This window comes from Anolis carolinensis, unplaced genomic scaffold (assembly GCF_035594765.1).
Source record: "Anolis carolinensis isolate JA03-04 unplaced genomic scaffold, rAnoCar3.1.pri scaffold_14, whole genome shotgun sequence".
Taxonomy (NCBI): Eukaryota; Metazoa; Chordata; class Lepidosauria; order Squamata; family Dactyloidae; genus Anolis; species Anolis carolinensis.
In genome coordinates, this window is record NW_026943825.1 from 10,703,471 (window position 1) to 10,718,413 (window position 14,943).

At 41.8% G+C, this 14,943-nt stretch overlaps 1 protein-coding gene across 4 annotated transcripts in view; it reads right to left on the minus strand.

The window, feature by feature from the left end:
* The window catches only part of adamtsl4 (ADAMTS like 4), a 131,551-nt gene that overhangs the window by 49,246 nt on the left and 67,362 nt on the right, over positions 1 to 14,943 (minus strand). For all 4 annotated transcript variants that reach the window (XM_062964805.1, XM_062964804.1, XM_062964803.1 and 1 more), the window contains exons 5-7: positions 13,927 to 14,609; positions 11,851 to 12,841; positions 3,334 to 3,436 (exon numbers count right to left, since the gene is read on the minus strand). In XM_062964805.1, the coding sequence (XP_062820875.1) occupies positions 3,334 to 3,436; positions 11,851 to 12,841; positions 13,927 to 14,609 (1,777 nt within the window). The remainder of the gene's footprint in view (positions 1 to 3,333; positions 3,437 to 11,850; positions 12,842 to 13,926; positions 14,610 to 14,943) is intronic.

The following is a 14,943-nucleotide window of genomic DNA, read 5'->3' on the forward strand; positions in this document are numbered from 1 at the left end:
CTATAGATTTAGAAGAGATGGCCAAAAAATTAAAATTTCTTAAACAGCAGCACTTTCAAAATGCCAATAAACCGGGAAAATGACTAGCCTGGAAAATCAGAAAGAAAAAAAAGGTTAGAACAATAACAGAACTAAAATCAGACAGGAAAAGATATACAACAGAGCAAGAGATAGCGGCCCAATTTAACAAATTTTACAGTAAACTATACTCCAAAGATAATATTAGAAAAGACAAGATAGGGGAATTTCTTAGCAATCAAAAAATGCCCAAAATATCGGAAAAACAGAGGGAATTATTAAATAAAGAAATAACGGAAAAAGAAATCCAAAAAGCAATTAATAACATTGAGAGCAACAAGGCGCCAGGCCCTGATGGATTAAATGGGCTCTACTACAAGACGTTCGCGGAAGAAATGATCCCATTCTTAAAAAAAAATCATGAATGAAATCTTAGAAAATAAAAATGTGCCAGACTCATGGCGTTACGCAACGATAACAGTTATCCCAAAAGAAGGGCAAGACCCAAGACTAGCGAAGAATTACAGACCCATATCTTTGTTAAATTCGGACTATAAATTTTTTTCATATATATTAGCAGAGAGATTGAAGGAATTTCTGACCGATTGGATAGGGGAGGATCAAACGGGTTTTCTGCCCAGAAGACAAATGAGAGATAATGTGAGGGAAATCATAAACATAATCGAACACTACGAAGGTACAAAAAAGGAAGAATTAGCTTTACTAACAATAGACATGGAAAAAGCCTTCGACAATCTAAATTGGGATCTTATCAAATTAATGATAAAGGAATTGGATATGGGATATAAATTTACTAACGCGATTAATCAAATTTATGACCAACAAGAAGCTAAAATAAAAATAAATTCACTGGAATCCAAAAACTTTAAAATCCAGAAAGGAACAAGACAGGGTTGCCCACTGTCCCCTCTTCTATTTATCTTTGCAATAGAACTGTTACTAAACAATATTAGAAATGACCCCCAATTAAAAGGAGCCAGTATCAGGAAACACAAATATAAAATTAGAGCATTCGCTGACGATCTGATATGTATAATAGAAGATCCAATTAAAACAATAAACAATTGGCTAGCCAAATTTAAAGAATTTGAAAAAATCTCAGGACTAAAAATAAATTTAGACAAAACTATGATATTAACAAAAAATATGACTAACACTAGACAAAAAGAATTGACAGAATTAACAGGTATCCAAATTAAAAAAAATTAAATATTTAGGAATAATACTAACTGCTAAAAACTCCCAACTTTTAGAAAATAATTATGATACTAAATGGAAAGAAATTAAAAAAGAATTAGAAAAGTGGAAACATTTAAAATTATCATTATTAGGGAGAATAGCCGCAATAAAAATGACTATATTACCAAAAATGACATTTCTCTTCCAAAACATTCCAATCATAAGAAACACCCTAAGATTCAAAAGTTGGAGTAAAGATTTGAGTAAATTTATATGGATGGGGAAAAAACCAAGAATTAAAAGAATATATTTGATGGATGAGAAAAAAGGGGGGGGGGGGGCTAGGCTTCCCAAACCTCCAACTCTACCATGACGCCTGCGGACTAATGTGGGTAAAAGATTGGGCTACACTCCAAAAAACAAAAATCACAGCATTAGAAGGGGCGGACTTAAGATCAGGGTGGCACGCATACTTATGGTATAACAAAAATTAATAGAAAAAAATTTTGGGAATCATTTTATTCGATCATCACTGTTGAAAATATGGGATAAATACAAGAGGAGACTATACTTAAAAACACTGTTATGGATATCCCCGTTAGAAGCTTGCCAGAGAAGGGAAATGGGTATTGAAAACTGGCCAAGATATAAAGACATATTAATTAGGGAAAATAATTCTTACAATTTGAAAAACCAGGAAGAATTAAGTAAAGAATTCAAAAACATAGGATGGCTCCAGTATATTCAACTAAGAGACTACTATAATAAAGATAAAAAATTAGGATTCGAGGACAAAGAAAGTTTTTGGGACAAGATAATGCAAATGGAAAAGAAGACAATATCGAAAATTACTGGAATGGGAAACAGAAACCGAACCAATTAAGGTGTGTATGACAGAATGGGCAAAAAATTTTGGGAAACCGATACAATTGGCTGAATGGGAAAAAGTTGGAATATTAGACTCAAATTTACATATGCTACAGATATGAGGGAAAACTGGATAAAAATGTTTTACAGATGGTATTGGACGCCACAAATAATTGCAAAATTTTACAATAAGACATCAAATAAATGCTGGAAGTGTGGGGAGGAAGTGGGGACCTTTTTTCACTGTTGGTGGACATGTAAAAAGGCAATGTCCTACTGGAAAGAAGTGCACCAAAGAATTCAAAAGATGTTGCAGATTAGAATTGATCTGAATCCAAAATATTTCCTCTTGGGGATGTTAAATATAGAAAAAGATAGGAACAAGGAAATCCTTTTTAACTATCTCACCACCGCAGCAAGAATGAACTTTGCCAAAGTTTGGAAAGACAAAGAAATACCGGATGTAAGTTGTTGGTTAACAAAGATCTGGGATGTGATGAATATGGATAAATTAACTTATTTGCTACAAAACAAACAAGGGAGACCAAAAAAACAGACAAACTGGGAATTGGTAATTAACTATCTGAAAGAAAAAGAACACAAGGTAATTATCTAGAATGGAATAAAAGTTTAAAGGGAAAAAAAAGTCTCATAAAAGAATAGAACATGTATATAAATGGAAACATACAAAATAAGGACACTAGATGGAAATGGTTGAAGGAACAAAATTTTGTGATTTATTGTTGTATAGGACACAGTGCAAAGATGGAAGTCAATTTTAAGCTAAAGTCTGAATATTTGTCTTTGTATATCTATATTTGTTTTTGGGTCGATGGGTTTTTTTTTCTTTTCTTTCTTTTTCGGATCCTCTCCCCCCCCCCCCCCCACCTTATCTTATATCGGTGTGATTTTATTTATATGTTGAAAGCATTAATAAAAATTATTCAAAGGGTCTTTCCATGCCAAAACGAGAAAGATATTTCCATACCAAAATGAGTGATGGGTGACCGTATTTCCATGCAGAAAACTGGCAATCTTGGAGCAATCTTCCTCTACTTTTCAACCTTGAAAATCATTCTTATTATAGACAAACCACCCCTTAGCAGAAATCCAAAAATCTAAATTGTGCGCATTGGTGGCTGAGAGAGTGACACCTTCACCTTCAGCGTACCCAAATTATATTTTCGAAAGACTCAGTGGAAGTTCAAGAAAATTGGGGATTTGGGGCTTTACTGTCCGCGTTCTTACCGTCTCTGAAGGGTTCCCACTCGTAAAACCGGCCCATAAATTCCTGATTGTTGTATGCAGCACATTGGACCGACCGCGGATCTGGACGTTCGGGAGGACAGGGCTGTGGAAGGAAAATAGAAGAGTGTGAAACCATGGATATTTCAAAGTGCAGTTGCATCTAAACAAAGACACCTTGATACAGGAAAGATCTGTCATTCTTCAAAAGCAACTTGAGTCCATAAGATCAAGGATACACAACATGAACATGGAAAAATTCCCAAAATATTTGAATCCCAGAACCAAGACAAGAACTAGAGAACCCAGGCCTGACTGTAACTTGAAAGCCATGTTGCCTGAACTGAATAGCAAAGAGCTGGTAACTCCTAATATACAGACATAAAAGCATTACGACTCCCCTGGAACTTTTGCTTCCCACAAAGGTGTATTGAGAGGCGTGTTGACCTGCTTGAATTAGAAGGCGAGCCTCCTAGTTTAGGTCCATGTCCCCAGATGTCTTTTCATGAGAACTTCTGATCAATTCATCTTCACTAGACTCCTTATCTGGGGAGGATGATTCCAACTCCCATGAACAGCCTTGAAGGCCTGGAGGATCAGAGGCAATTATAATTTAAACTACTTGGCTTAAAAGTGGGGCAACAACAACAACAACAACACATTATTATTATCATTACCCCACTTTTAAGCAAAGTGGCTAGTATCCAGAGGCTGGTATTAACAACAACAATAACACTAATAACAATATTGATTATAGGGTTGTGTGTTTTCCAGGCTGTATGGCCGTGTTCCAGAAGCATTCTCTCCTGACGCTTCACCCACATCTATGGCAGGCATCCTCAGAGGTTGTGAGGATGCCTGCCATAGATGTGGGTGAAACGTCAGGAGAGAATGCTTCTGGAACATGGCCATACAGCCCGGAAAACACACAACAACCTTGTGATTCCAGTCATGAAAGCCTTCAACAATAGTAATAATAATAATAATAATAATAATAATAATAATAATAACAACAATATAATTATAATAATATTATAATAATATTATAATTATTATTATCTTATTTTGGACTACTACTCCCCTAATAATAATAATAATAATAATAATAATAATAATAAGTAATCCAAAACAACAGCCAGTAGAGTGTCTGCTGTGGACTCATCTTGTTGTGTTTCAAATAATAATAATAAAAATCAGAAACTCCTCAAAACACAGCAGACAAAGAATCAGTACAAGAAAACTGCACTACAAACTAGAGCTGACAGCTGGCACAACAAAACATTGCATGGAAAGTTCCTTGACAAAATTGAAGGAAAAGCTGATAAGGAGAAGACCTGGCTCTGGCTCACGAATGGGACCCTGAAGAAGGAGACAGAAGGCTTGATCCTTGCAGCCCCGGAGCAAGACATCAGGACAAAGGCAATTCAGGCCAAGATCGAAAAATCAGCTGATGACCCAAAATGCAGACTGTGCAAGGAAGCTGATGAAACCATTGATCATATCCTCAGCTGCTGTAAGAAAATTGCACAGACTACAAACAGAGGCACAACTATGTGGCCCAAAGGATCCATTGGAACTTATGCCTCAAGTACCACCTCCCAGCAGTAAAGAACTGGTGGGATCACAAACCTGCAAAGTATTGGAGAATGAGCACGTAAAGATACTGTGGGACTTCCAAATCCAGACTGACAAAGTTCTGGAACACAACACACCAGACATCACAGTTGTGGAAAGGAAAAAGGTTTGGATCATTGATGTTGCCATCCCAGGTGACAGTCGCATTGACGAAAAACAACAGGAAGAACTCAGCTGCTATCAGGACCTCAAGACTGAACTTCAAAGACTCTGGCAGAAACCAGTGCAGGTGGTCCCGGTGGTGATGGGCACACTGGGTGCAGTTCCAAAAGATCTCAGCCGGCATTTGGAAACAACAGACATTGACAAAATCGTGATCTGCCAACTGCAAAAGGCCACCCGACTGAGATCTGCGGGCATCATCCAAAAATACATCACACAGTCCTAGATGCTTGGGAAGTGTTCGATTTGTGATTTTGTGATACGAAATCCAGCATGTCTATCTTGTTTGCTGTGTCATAATAAAATAATAATAATAATAATAATTATGGGAGTACTTGTCCAAAATAAGACCTTTTTTCAAGGTCTGGCTTGACCCCCAGATTAATGCCTCTGCAAGGACACCCCTCCTATTCCACTGAGGGGTCCCCAACCTCAATAAAGCCGAAACGAGCTGAGGTTCTTCTCCCCAAAGAGCAATCAGGGAAATTTGGAAAGAATCAATACCAACGCCCATTGTTTCGTCCCTGGGAATTCATCCCTGCCTTCTCTCTGAACCAGAAAGAAGGCCTGTTATTCATCAGCTTCTTTTTTCTTTTCTTTTTCTAATTCAATAAAAGGAGAACAAACGCAGAAAAGGAAGGCGGTTCTGCGTTCCGAGCGCGAATTCAGGCACGCCATGGAAAGGCTGCTTTCTGTATTAGGAAGACAGCATGACCCTTATAGGTGCTGTCCCTTATTATAAGAGACTAGCAGTGCCCGGCCACGTGTTGCTGTGGCTTATGGGAATGCTTTGTGGGCCAGGTGGAATAGCAGTGAATAGCCTTGCAGCCTCAAAAGCCTTAACCCTGGCTGTACCCCAGCACATTGTGGTTGAGCGGGTTGCTAGGAGACAAAAGGGGGCAGGGCCTACCCTTCTGACCAGCAACCAGGGTTGAAAACGGCTCTTCCTTGTTCTCTAATTTGGACTTTCTTTTCTAGGTTTTTTGTTTGAAAGACATAGATTGGATGACTATGTCTTTTGTGGCCAAATTTGGTGTGATATGGTTCAGTGGTTTTGTTGTTTACTCAATCCTACAAACATACATTACATTTTTATATATATTTATTTATTTGTTTATTTACTACATTTATATCCCGCTCTTCTCACCCCGAAGGGGACTCAGAGCGGCTTACAAATCAAATGTACATACAATATATTATTAATATAGCACAATATAAGCATTACATTACTATATTGTACTATTTCATTATATGGTAATATTATTAGTAATATTACATTTAATATATAATATATTATTAATGATATTATATTGTATTATTATTAGTATAATACTGTATTGCATTATAATATTATTATCAATATTATATGTATATACAATATATATCCACTATTTGAGGTCTAGAAAGCTTGTCCTTTGTAGGACCATCTCACATCCCTTATTAAAAGGCATGTCCCTTATTTCAGGGGCAGAAACGGATATTATGATACAACTACAATACACATATACAAACATGTACACATACACATTTATAGACAGACCACCACCCACGTTGCAGTTACGTTGCAGAAACAGATTCCTTATAGTGCTGGGAAGTGTCTCTTAATTGAAGCCCTTAAACACATCCCTTATAGGGCTTATAAAGCCAGAAACACATCCCTTATAGGACTGGAAATCAAACTTGTATAGGGCTGTGGAGCATCTCTTATTTGAAGCCAGAAGCACACCCTTTATAGGACCTATAAGGCCAGAAACTCATCTCTTATAGAGCTGCGAATGGCCTCTTATTTTAAGCCAGAAACACACCTTATAGGGCCAGAAACCCATCTCTTATAGGGCCAGAATTATATTTTATAATCTTATATTACTTGCTTAGAACTGGATTATCTTGAGGCCCCTTCTACACAACTGTATAAAACCCACACTGAACTGGATTATGTGGCAGTGTGGACTCAAGATAATCCAGTTCAAAGCAGATATTGTACTGTGCATTATCTGCCTTGGCATTCTGGGTTATATAGCTGTGTGGAAGGGCTTTGAATCTACACTGCCATATAATCCAGTTCAAATCAGATAATCCGTATTTTATAAGCAACTAGCTGTGCCCGGCCACGCGTTGCTGTGGCGAAGTCTGGTGGTATGGGAAATAAAGTATTGAGGAATTGGTGGTAGTTAAGGTAAAGGGTCCCCTGGGCTGAGTGGGTTGCTAGGGGACCAAGTGAACAGAGCTTAGCCTTCTAACTGGCAGCAATTGGATAAAAGCAATTATTCCTCTCCCTCTAATTAGGACTTTATTTTTCTTTTCTTTTTGTTGTATCAACCTAGAGGCATGGATGAGGGGTTGTGTTGTCAAATTTCGAGGTTGGGGGGCCTGTAGTTTTGTTTTGTGGGTCGCCGTGATGCCATCACTCTTTTATATATATAGATAGATAGATGTGGAAGAAGCCTAAGTGAACCCTGCCTGTCCCCCGGACGCCATTGTGGCTGAGGGGGTTGCTATGACATGAAAAGGCAGGGCCTAAAGGGGGCGGGGCCTACCCTTCTGACTGGCAGCTAGGGGAGAACGGCTCTTCCTCGTCCTCTATAATTTGGGTTTTATTCTTCTAGGTTTTTTTTTTAACTGAATGGCATAGATTGAATGACTATGTCTTTTGTGGCTAAATTTGGTGTGATTTGGTTCAGTGGTTTTGTTGTTTATTCCATGGGAACTACGCACATTACATTTATATATATATAGATATTCCTTATAGTAAAATGCCAGGATCGGAAATTCCCTTCCTAGGCTTCCATTCATGGCATTTCTGCATTTTTAAATGCATTTTTGTGCTGAAAGGGCCCTTTCAGAATACATCCGAAAATCTCCCGGCGTTGGACCAATCCGTGCCAGGCAAGCCAGTGGGGGAAAGGGTTTTCCCAGAGGTGAAGAGTTCAAAAATCATGAGAATATAATTGAAGGATTGTCTCTTCTATTCTTCCCCCTTTTTCCTGGCATTGATCCCAGTCTGGTTGGCAAACCTTCTGTCTTAATGATGCTTTTCCTCCCCGAAAGGATCAAGCCTTTCCAATACATAGCAGCATCTTTTCAGGAGGTTCAGGACTAACAGTTCCATCATTCCCAAAAAGCTGGCATCTTGGGTCTAATGTAGTGTTTCTCAACCTTCCTAATGCCGTGACACCTTAATACAGTTCCTCATGTTGTGGTGACCTCCAAATATAAAATTATTTTCATTTCTACTTTGTAAGTGTCATTTTGCTACTGTTATGAATCTTAATGTCAATATTGATATGCAGGATGCATTTTCATTCACCAAATTGGGCACAAATACCTGATACGCCCAACTGAACACTGGTGGGGTTTGGAGAAAATTGATCTTGACACTTGGGAGTTGTAGTTGCTGGGATTTATAGTTCACCCGCCATCAAAGAGCATTCTGAACTCCACCAACGATGGAACCGAACCAAACTTGGTACACAGAACTCCCATGACCAACAGAAAATACTGGAAAGGTTTGGTGGACATTGACCTTGAGTTTGGAAATTGTAGTTCACCTACATCCAGAGAGCACTGTGGACTCAAACAATGATGGATCTGAACCAAGCTTGAAACAAATACTCAATATGCCCAAATTTGAACACTGGTGGAGTTTGCGGAAAATAGACCTTGACATTTGGGAGTTGTAGTTGCTGGGATTTATAGTTCACCTTCCATCAAAGAGCATTCTGAACTCCACCGACGATGAAATTGAACCAAACTTGGCACACAGAATTTGCATGACCAACAGAAAATACTGGAAAGGTTTGGTGGACATTAACCTTGAGTTTGGGAGTTGTAGTTCACCTACATCCAGAGAGCACTGTGGACTCAAACTATTTATTTATTTATTTATTTATTTATTTATTTATTTACTACATTTATATCCCACCTTTATCACCCCGAAGGGGACTCAGAGTGGCTTACAAATATTATTAGCTTAGCACAATATTAGCATTAGATATAACTATATTGAGCTGTACCACTATACTGTAATATTATTAGTAATATTATATGTAATATATAATATATAAATATATTATATTATAGGTAAAGGTTTCCCCTGACGTAAAGTCCAGTCATGTCTGACTCTGGGGGTTGGTGCTCATCTCCATTTCTAAGCCGAAGAGCCATAGACACCTCCAAAGTCATGTGGCCGGCATGACTGCATGGAGCGCCATTACCTTCCCGCCGGAGCGGTACCTATTGATCTACTCACATTTGCATGTTTTCGAACTGCTAGGTTGGCAGGAGATATTATATTATATTATATTATATTATATTATATTATATTATATTATATTATATTATATTATATTATATTATATTAGCATAGCATGTTACTGGGGGATCTGAACCTAACAAATACTCAATATGCCCAAATTTGAACACTGGTGGAGTCTGGGGAAAATCAACCTTGGCATTTGGGAGTTGTAGTTGCTGGGATTTATTGTTAACCTATAACCAAAGAGGCCCTTGAACCCCACCAATGATAGAATTGGGCCAAATTTCCCACACAGAACCCCCATGACCAACAGAAAAACTGTACTGCATTAAGTTTGTCTTTACTAGCCTTAATTGGCTTTTAATGTCTGTATTGCAACATTAATAACAGGTCAACACAGAGCTTACAGTATTGGTACCCTGTTTCCCCAAAATAAGACAGTGTCTTATATTAATTTTTGCTCCCAAAGATGCGCTAGGTCTTATTTTCAGGGGATGTCTTATTTTTCCATGAAGAAGAATTCACATTTATTATTGAGCAAAAAATGAACATTTATTATATACTGTACAGTAGCTGTCATCACAAACCAGCATAATCAGACAAACTGTGAATCCTAACAAGAATTTCTTGTTACTACCATTATTTCCATGTACAACACTCTATGGTATGTACATTTCCCAATCCTGCATGCTCTGGTGTTCTGTTCGGCGGGCATGCTTCCAAACAAAAACTTTGCTAGGTCTTACTTTCAGGGGAGGCCTTATATTTAGCAATTCAGCAAAACCTCTACTAGGTCTTATTTTCTGGGGATGTCTTATTTTAGGGGAAACAGGGTATAGTATGTGATATAATAATAATAATAATAATAATAATAATAATAATAATAATAATAATAATAATAATATTGTTGAAGTGGGAATGATTGTGTTTCTCCAAACCGCGCGCTCTGACAAATACATCACACAGTCCTAAATGCTTGGGAAGTGTTCGACTTCCTCACTGTGAGGGCTGTTCGACAGTGGAACTCTCTCCCCCAGACTGTGGTGGAGGCTCCTTCCTTGGAGGCTTTTAAGCAGAGGCTGGATGGCCATCTGTCGGGGGTGCTTTGAATGCGATTTCCTGCTTCTTGGCAGGGGGTTGGACTGGATGGCCCATGAGGTCTCTTCCAACTCTACTATTCTATGATTCTATGATTCTATGATTCTATGATTTTGTGATACAAAATCCAGCATATATATCTCGTTTCCTGTGTGATATTATGTCTTAATAATATTATTATCAATAATAATAATAATAAGGCTTATTTTTAACAGTAACTCTCAAGCAACTGGAAACGACAGCATCTACCAATGAGAGTCTACTGTACTGAAGTAGAATTAAGCCTATGTTAATTCAAATCAAAAGTTACTTTTAACGTATGTGTATATACCAGGCCTGGGCCAACTTGGGCCCTCCAGGTAGGCTGTTAGGAATTGTGGGAGTTGAAGTCCAGACATATATTGCTATATATACTGTATATATATAAAAATGTAATGTACGTTTGTAGGACTGAGTAAACAACAAAACCACTGAACCAAATCACAGCAAATTTGGCCACAAAAGACATAGTCATCCAATCTATGTCTTTCAAACAAAAACCTGGAAAATAAAATCCAAATTAGAGAACAAGAAAGAGCCGTTTTCAACCCTGGTTGCTGGTCAGAAGAGTAGGCCCTGCGGCCTTTAGGCCCCGCCCACTTCATCTCCTAGCAACCCCCTTGGCCACAATGGCACTGGGGTACAGCCAGCATTCAGGCTTTTGAGGCTGCAAGGCTATTCACTGCTATTCCACCTGGCCAACAAAGCATTCCCATAAGCCACAGCAACGTGTGGCCAGGAACAACATATATACATATATATATATATATATATATATATATATATATATACACACACACACACACACACACACACACACACACACACATACACAGTAGAGTCTCACTTATCCAAGCCTCGCTTATCCAAGCCTCTGGATAATCCAAGCCATTTTTGTAGTCAATGTTTCCAATATATCGTGATATTTTGGTGCTAAATTCGTAAATACAGTAATTACAACATAACATTACTACGTATTGAACTACTTTTTCTGTCAAATTTGTTGTATAACATGAAGTTTTGGTGCTTAATTTGTAAAATCATAACCTAATTTGATGTTTAATAGGCTTTTCCTTAATCCCTCCTTATTATCCAAGATATTCATTTATCCAAGCTTCTGCCGGCCCGTTTAGCTTGGATAAGTGAGACTCTACTGTATGTATATATATATATACACACACACACACACACACACACACACACACATACAGATATGGATGAAATAAAACAATGGGAAAGGGGTGGAGCCATTCAACGATGTCATAGAGAAGAAGAGAGTGGCCATCTGGGATTCCCCTGTGGTCGTATGGGAAAGGACTTGGCATGCTCACCTCTTGGCTGCAGGCTTTGTATTGCTTGCTTTCTCCTTCGCAGCGGAAGGTCTCCGTCCCAGGATAATACAGGTTCCATTGCGGCACTTCGGGCCCCGCCTGGGGCGGCCCTTGACCCCGGGCGTGGAATTGCACGGGGTTCCCGTGGTGCAGGAGCCAAATGTCGGGCTCCGTGTTCCGCGGAGGGGCCACGGGACGGTCCACGAAGAGGCTGTGTGTCGACCGCGACCCGTAATTGCCGCTTCCTCCCGTCCGGGGCTCGTTCTGCCTGTGCGCCCGCGTTCGAGGTAGCCCCGAGGGTGGCTGTGGGCCCCTGGAACGGGCCGACGGCTCCAGCGTTTTTGCCGTCTGCTTGGAAGCAGAGCTTTGGTTTTTCAGGACTCGGTGCGACAAGCGAAGCTCCACTCGACCCTGGGAGTTGGGACTGACTCCAGAAGTTGGAGCACCTGATTTTGCTCCTTTTGGGGATTTGTCATGAGGCCTCTTTCCTTCTCGGGGTCTTGCTTCCGGGTGGGTTTCTCCAGCCGCAGAGGCATCGCCGGAGGACACAGTAGCCGCTTTCCCATGGTGATGTTCACTACGTGTCGCCGTGGCCATACCTGGTTCCACAGGATGAGATACTGTCAAATCAGCCTCAGGTTGAGACGTGTCTTCTGGACCTCGGATATTGACGCTGTCACCGTGCCCTGAATCGTGTCCCTCCACAGCACGGACCAGCGGAGGATGCTTCTCCTTCTCATGCGCTCCAGAATCCGGCGGGTCCTTTTCCTGGCTCCGGGACACTTCTTCATGAGAGGCTTTGCGTTTGGGCTTCTTCGATGTAGGGCGAGGAGGCGGCGGAGGCGGAGGCGGCGGAGGCCCGGGATGCTCCGCTTGGTGTCTCTTCGCGCGGCCGGCAGCCTCCTCGGCCGGGTCTTTATGGAGCGGCAAAGCGAACGGCACCTTCCCGTAGCCGTACTTCCCGGGCTTGATGGCCTCCCGAACCCGGGACCTGGGAGCAACAAAGCACATGTGTGGGGTTTAATTCCCTGGTCTGTAGGATTATTTCCAATCAAAAGATCTACAAGATAACACGAGCCAACAAGTATTTTTCATCAGATATAATTTTACGTTATTCTTTTAGATTTTTTTTGTGCTGAATTTAGATTTGTGTTTATTTTCTCCCATCCCAGCAGAGGAAAAGTTCTCCAGGCTCCTCCTCCAGAGAGGGCCCTGCTGGGAACTTGCCCTCCCAGCAGCACTTGCATGAGGCGAGCATTGAAAAGTCTCCGAGTTCCTCTCAGAGCATGATGGGAACTGAAGTTTTTCTCTCTCCATTTCCCAGCCAATAAAAGGCCTGGTTGTGTCCATGCTCTGATTGGCTGATGTGAGGATTTGGAAAAGAGGCACCATGATGTAGTGAATTGACAGGAAAGGGCATGTGTCAACAGCTGATTGGATGAGCCAGCCAGAAGCCAGATTTCTGATTGGCTGCTGTCTCTAGCTTCACATCGGAGAGGGAGGACAGCAGCTGACTGGAAATGGTCAGGAAGAAAATGGTTGCCAACTCTCCAAAGCCTGATTATTTATAAAGCAAATGAGGCATATTAAAAGACTATTTAAAGGGACTGTTTATGTTCTCTATGTGAATTCAGAAAGACTGTTGTATATATTGTTGTCCTGTTTGATCTTTTGAACTGAAGTAAAGATACCGTTACTTGTTACACAAGCCTGAGTGACACTTTATTATACTGCAGGGTTTATCTTGATTCAGAAACGGTGGTAAAGCTTCTATTTATTTATTTCTACAACCACCAACAGTGTCCATGCTCTGACTGGCTGAAAATGGACACAACTGGCAACTACAATTCCCAGAACCCTCTCTTGGGGTTCGACTTATTTTTTAAAATGTTATGGAAACAAAGGAAGAGAAAGAAGGGATGAAAGCAGAGGGGAATAGCTTCTATGACACTTAAGCAAACACCAGGTACACATGCAAATCTCCTGACTGACACCAGATGCATTCACCGCGATCACGTGCATGGAAGCCATTACTGAATGATAGTCTTGGCTTCAAAATTGGACCCTGATTCTCACCTCCGGGCTGCTTGAGACTCAGGTGTCGGAGAAGACCCCCATCTGTGGCGTCCGCTATCCGATTGGCTCCCGTGATGAGGCCCATCAGGCCGCGGCCCCCCGTTTGGGCCGTCTCTCCTTGGAGGCTTGAACAAGGGCAGGGTCTCGCGGGGGGCCGGAACGTGGGGCCTGGACGCGGCCCCAACCGGGGAGCTGAGCGACGCCCTTTGGGACGAAACGTGACCCGAGACCTGCCCTCGAAGGGCTGCGGGATCCCTCCGGCGGTTGTGCTGGGGGGCCACGACGCCCCTTGGCCGAGTCGGGGGCCACTCCTCTTGCCGGCTGTAGCGGTTTGGGGAATTATACGGAGGACCCGGGTTATGGAGAGGAAGGACTGAGCCGCTGCTTGGGAAGGTCAGAGCCAGATTAGGGTTCCGATCCGTATGGAGCGGGAAAGACGGGCGGGCCGGATGTGGTCCGGCGGATCCTGGGTGAGGCGGGTAAACCGGCGGTGGGACAGAGTCTGTTCTCCCGGCCCACGGGACACGTAAATGGGGGGATTGGCAGTCCCGGCTCCGCTCCAAGACGCCCCTTCCACAGCGCTGGGAACACGCTGACCAAGGGCCCCAAACACTCCAGACGCCGGGCACCGAGCTCCCCGTGCTGTCATCCTCCGAAGCCTGACGGGGTGCACGTTGCGGGGTCTGCGGGGGAAGGAGAAAGGGTTACGGACTCTCTTCTTCCAACCACCATATCAGCTTCTTTTGTTTCGGCACAACACAAGGCATCCAAGACCCTCCATGGCAGTGATTCCCAAAGTGGGTGCTGGAGCAATCCAGGGGGGCGGTGATGGCACCTATGAGGACACGGGGGCGGGGCCAGAGGAGGGGAGGGGCCTCTTCCCAAGTGCCGGAGACAGGGCTGAGCACCTGAGGCGCCTGGTAAGATACAGGGGGCGGAGCTAGAGGAGTGGGCGTGGCTTCTTCCCAAGAGCCCAAGACAGGGCTGAGCCTCTATACCTCTCCTGAGAGACCTTTT